Source organism: Amphiprion ocellaris, chromosome 6, assembly GCF_022539595.1.
Source record: "Amphiprion ocellaris isolate individual 3 ecotype Okinawa chromosome 6, ASM2253959v1, whole genome shotgun sequence".
NCBI lineage: Eukaryota > Metazoa > Chordata > Actinopteri > Pomacentridae > Amphiprion > Amphiprion ocellaris.
Genome location: NC_072771.1, coordinates 37,068,375 through 37,074,374, shown reverse-complemented (window position 1 = coordinate 37,074,374; position 6,000 = coordinate 37,068,375). Strand labels below are relative to the sequence as shown.

The 6,000-nt window shown below is 40.9% G+C and overlaps 1 protein-coding gene across 1 annotated transcript in view; it reads right to left on the bottom strand.

Moving 5' to 3' along the window:
• Window positions 1-2,759: 2,759 nt before the first annotated feature.
• rtn4r (reticulon 4 receptor) overlaps window positions 2,760-6,000 on the bottom strand; it is a 41,255-nt gene continuing 38,014 nt past the window's right edge. The window contains exon 2 of the mRNA XM_023266438.3: window positions 2,760-4,847. Within this exon, the coding sequence (XP_023122206.2) occupies window positions 3,466-4,847 (1,382 nt within the window). The 3' untranslated portion in view covers window positions 2,760-3,465. The remainder of the gene's footprint in view (window positions 4,848-6,000) is intronic.

The window sequence follows — 6,000 nt, the reverse complement described above, 5'->3', positions numbered from 1 at the left end:
TTTTCATGCCAGGAGGAACATTAGCTTCCTCCCAGCATGAGTCTCTTTTGCAGACTCTCAAATCCACAGGCCTTGTGTTTGCCAGAATGGAAATTCTGCTGATGATCAAGCTAATTTAAAAGCGCGCTCTTGAAGTCAAGTCACTTCATCATATTTTTATCAGAGAAGTGCCTTTTAAGCGGTAATCCAGGACAAGGACTTCTGTCACAGAACACAGTGACGCTTCCTGCTGCTGCACTAGATAGGTCATACATTTGCAGCGGAATAAATGCTGATTTCTCTGAGCACAAGTGATTTGTTTTAAAATAAACTGAGGAATATAAATGGCAGCAGGAGCGCTGATATGCCACCAGGAGCTGAATCACAGCTGAATCACTGACACAAGACAAACCAACATCCATCATTCAGCGCTTCAGGTCGGAGATTTTCAAGCTAGAGTTGTGTCGAGGTTGCAGACAGAAACCAAAATCTCAGAAGATGAGTGGATGCTGAGATGGGAGAAGCAGGTAAAAATAAAATGTCCCAAGCATACTGGTCAACCAGGCATGCATGTCTAAAAGCATTCTTTTTTTAGGCTTTATTAAATTTTAATTTAGGTCCTAAATGCTTGTGGTAAAATGAGGCAGCACAAGCTTTTGGAGGAATGGGAAATGTTTTCTGAATACAAATTTGGACCACTATTAAAATGTGAGATGGATTTTTACAGTTTTAGCTTTCTTTTGGAGTTGTACCGCTAAAAAACAAAAAGCAAAGTGCCTGAAAACAAACTCTTAAGAGCTAATAATGACCTTGCATCCACCATTTATTAAGGAATATTAACATCTGTTAAAAAAAATCTGTTAAAAATAAATAAATAAATAAATATATATATATATATATATATATATATATATATATATATATATATATATATATATATATATATATATATATATATATATATATAAATATATATATATATATATATATATATATATATATATATATATATATATATATAAAAAAATATATATATATATATATACACACACACACACACACACACACACACACACAGATTATATAGGCCCTTATGCACAAGATACTGCTTTTAAAATGGAAAAAGACTCAGAAAATTTGTTTTTGATGTGTATCTCTGCATGTATATACGCAACCGCGTCATATACAACAGCTGCAGCTTGTCTTTATCAGCAGATGGCGGTGGCACTGTGTTGGAGGGGCCTTGTTGATTTTTTTTTTTTTTTCCTGTTGATTCCTACTCAAGATCAATATCCTCTCAGGTCCCCTTCAGTCCTCTTACTTTCCAGGGTTAATCGACGACAATGGAAAGCTCCGGGGATTTGTAGAGACCTGGCCTTCTAATGCTTTCACTTTGTGCCAGGTAAATTGAGGGCTGTTGACAAGATCTTGGCTTAATTTGGTGGAGAATATATCTGCGTTATCCTCCGCTTGTGGACACTCGAACCCACCGCAGGCAGCTTGCAGAGCCGTTTCAAAACTGCATTTCATATTCAGATGTTTCATACTGTATTTTGGATGTCAAGAAAAGGCAAAGCAGCTTTTTAATATGACGCCTTGAGGGTCTCTTTTCAAAGTCAAGGTCGTGATGCGAGGAATCACTTTTTGAATATTCCGACATCATTTTCATGAGCTGTTTAATAATTCACTCAAAAAATTATGAAAGATGCGGCGATGTTTTGGAATATACAAAACTAGCTCTAATCTGAATTTTATCAAGCTGCCCGGGGCGTTTCATTCAACGCCGTCCCACTGCATGTGCAACCATCACTTAAGATCAGTAAATATGCTGCCTGGATGGATGTCGACGTCGGATGTTGACCTTGCTTTAAATTGCAAATTATAGCATAATCATTGATTTGTTTGATCTCTTGGAAATCCTTAAGGAGAATATCCCGAGAACAGAAGTTGTAGCTAATGAAGATCAAACACAGGCCCTGATAATGTAATTCCAATCTTATTTTTAGATTTAATGATTCCTTGACCGATGGAAGATCAAAGTCGACGTAAGCAGTCATATCAGCTGGAAAAGGGGCGATGAAAAGTTCACAATATATATCTATTAAAGGGCAAAATATTATTATGTCTGCTCATTATTTCACTGCTTCTCCCAATGCCAGTATCCTGAAGAGTTTGAGGAGGAAAGCAACCAAAATCTGGACGCCTTTGAGGCGTCCAGGTTTGAGGTTTGGGATTGGACCAGATTGGACAAAAGCAGGCAGTCATCGGTCTCCCAGCAATCCTGAAAACAATGACCATGCCACAGTGGGTCCACCATCTGTTTTTGGAGAAGGAGTGTTGTTTGGCTCCCAGCGTGGTTAGTGAGACATAATGTGAGCTGCTGCTATTTGCTAAATTCGTATGCATGTTGTAAATTCAAATGCGTTTGGTTCTCATTTAGAACAGTTTTGCTGACACAATCTTAGAATAAAGTCCCCTCTAATGTAGCTTCCCTGCACCTCATTAAAACAGCACACCAGAAATGGAGCAGAATGGATCTTCATGAGCTGCAAGAATTATGTTTTCCCAGAGAAAACAGCAAATGATGATTTTCATCTATTTTTATGAAAAGTTAGCCAATAAAATGACTGAAATTGGTGAAAAATGTCCGTTACAAATAATAGGATGGTCATTCAAGTCTCCAATCAATTCCTTTAAACCTGAAACATTAATTTACCAATCTAAAGGCAGCAACATTGTCACATCTTTTTTGAAAAACACCACACAATCTCAACAAGATCTACGAAATAAGAACTTTTATTCATAATATATTCATACTTGTACACAAGTAAAATAAAATGCATATCTATGGTACCATTGCAATCTCCATGAACAAACTGAAAGCATTCTTTTGGTAAATGCTACCCATATATCCTTTCTGTCATGAAAATAGAACTAAAATCAGGGGGAGGTAAAACATTTGCTTTTTATAAACAAAAAAACGAAACATTACCCAACAAATGCATGACTGAATAAATAATGGGGGGTGGGGGAGATCGTTTATCTTCTTTAAACAGACCCAACATTCTTTGTGCACGTTCTGTCTCCGATTTCCTGTATTAGGTTTTTTTGTTTTTGTCTTTTTTTTTTTGTAGATTTTTTAAAGTCTTCCAGTGGTCTGTCTAAGCAGTAAAAGCTTTTTCAGAGGGGAAAAGGGAGGAGTCTCCAAAGTGTAGCTTAGACACAGTACAGTTGAGTACATAGAGAACAAACAATTTTGGGCACCAATTCATTATTTACATTAGATCTGTAGTGTTCTGTAAAGGCATCCATTTTGTTAAATGTACTCTAACATCTTCATTTATCGTTTGTCCTCAGCAACGTCGGGTCAAAGTGACTCCTCACTTTTTCAGTCACTGCCTGTCATAGATGTCGCTGCATCTTTTTGTATCATTGTCATGAGCATCAACATTCTTGAGTCCTGTGTTCAGAGTGAGATCAGGAGTCCTAAGACATGGCTAGAGATATCCAGATCATGGGAATGAAGAGAGAGCGTAGCACTTGCAAAGTAGAACCCCGGCCTTTGATGCAGTGGGCGTCTGATTTGGGCTTTTTGGAACACTTCTTTTTCTTTTTGTTTGATGCTGTAGATGATTCCAGAGTGTCTATAAGCTCAGGGTTTAAGTTTTCCAAAGACTTGTCCAGGGTGTTGGACAAGGTTCCCAGTGGTCCATCATTCTGCTTGTTTTGGGTCTCATTTTTTGTTCGCTCCGGCTCTTTATATTTAGTCTTGGACATGTTCTCCTTTTCCTTGAGGGGGTTGTTAGTGATCTGGCGGCTCTTTCCAGACAGGATAGAAGACTTGTCATTATCTCCGAGACAACACCTGGGAATGGTGTCCCCCAGAGGGCTTTCGGTGGAAGGAAATTTCCCAGAATGTGATTTGGAGTTGAAGAGATTGGTCTGGATTTGGGGTGTTTCCACACATCCCTCCAAGTCTTCACTTTTCAGTCGTTTCAGATCCTTTCCTGCCAGAAACTCAGGAACGTTGCACTCCAACTCCGAGCTGGAACCTTTGAAACGTTTGAACCAGTCCCATAAGGTCCTCGCCCGGCAATCACAGATCCACTGGTTCCCGTTTAAACGCAAATACTGGAGGGTAACCAATGGGTCCATGGTCTCCCCCGTCAACACCGTGAGATTGTTGAAGAACAAGAACAAGGACTTCAGCTTACCAAGGTCGTTAAAAGCCCTGGGCTGGACGTAGATGACTCGGTTCTGGTGTAGCAGCAGCCGGTCCAGATTGATTAAGCCTCGAAACATGTTGTCCGTTACTATCTTGATCTTGTTATTATGCAGGTACAGATAGGTGAGGTTGGCAAGGTCCAGAAAAGTATCATCATGCAGGGTAAGAATGTTATTGTCCTGCAGGTAAAGATACTGTAAAGAGAACATTCCTCGGAAAACCCCGACCGGGAGCTCTGACAGGCCACACCTGTGCAGATGGAGGGTGTGCAGCTTAGTTAGGCCTCGGAAGGCCGTTGGGCTAATGGTGCGGAGGTTGCTGTTGTCCCCAATGTCCAGTTCCTCCAGTTTTTCCAACCCATAGAAAGCTCCAGCTTCGATGTAGCTGATGTTGTTGGAGTAGAGCCAGAGAACAGTAAGATTGTGGCAAGAACTGAAGCTGGTGGACCTCACCACTGTCAGCTTGTTGCTCTGGAGGAATATCCGTTGGCTCCGCACTGGGATCTCAGTAGGGATGGAAAACAGTCCTTGTTGTTGGCAGGCCACGGTGGGCCTGGGCTCACTGTAGCACACACACTTGGCAGGGCAGCTGTAAGTTTGAGGCACAAGGTTCAGCCACATCACCAGAAAAAGGAGTCGCCCCCCTACGAAGACACAGAAAAAGACATCAGTGGATTAGTAAATAATGTATGTAAATATCGAAAGTCACAGTCACAGGAAATCTGCAGAAATAGATGAATCCGGGTCAGGATGTAATATGCATAAACCCTTGAAATAACAGCCAGACAGCAGATTGGAGAATTAGTCTGCTAAAAAGCATGCTGGTATCAAAAAGCATGCAAGAAATACATGTATAGTTTCTGCTTATATCATAAATAAATTGGACAATTTATGCTAGACAGAGCACAGCATTAAAACACAATAATCCAAAACATTCTGCTGCATGAAGTGCAATGTTCAGCACATTACTACAGAATAGTTAATCTCCCTCATAATGGTGATTCAGCATGCTTTTTAGCAGCGATGTTAGGTGGATCTGGGGACACATCTCCTCCCTGCTGCCTCTGATGACGCAAAGACCTAAGCAGCCGGAGAGAGAGAGAGTCCCGTGAAGGCAGACTTATTTAAAGTCGGGTGGGTCGGCTTTTATATGGAATTAGTCTGCTCTAATAGGACAGACATAACTAGTGGTGTTTCAGCATTCCTGAGGTTGACATTTAGCCTGACAGTGGGAGATAAACTTTCATGCCAAGCTAGGATTTTGATACCTGGGGCCCAAGGTAAGGAAAGAGGGCTACTGAGGCCTTGCTAGTTTTCCACTGGAGCATTTTTTTCCCTTCTAAGTGCTGCGTGAGGTGAGGTAGCACTCAGAGCGAGGTTTGTAAAGATTATAGCATGTGTTTGCCCTGCAGGCATCCATGTTTAAAATAAGGCGTATTCCGCATTTGCTCCCATGAATAATTTGTGATTGTCCTCCACCATGGTTCACATGAGCCAGCTGCACGCTAGCATATAATTGAAATGGGCGGGATTACAACGTGTAAATGATCATTTCTGACATTACACTGTTGTAGGTACAGCTGAGTGGGGGAAAAAAAAGAGGCATTCATCCACCGGTGCTCATACATCCTTCATGCAGAGATGACGGTGTCAAAGTGTCACAAGCATATCTGGGATCATCGTATAATGACAGGTACTCGGCATCTCTGAGTCCTCTTCAGCTCCTGTCCTTACACAGGATTTCCAATCTCTGCCTCCATGTACATGTGAGGACTCCCAGACTTGCTGGCATGACAG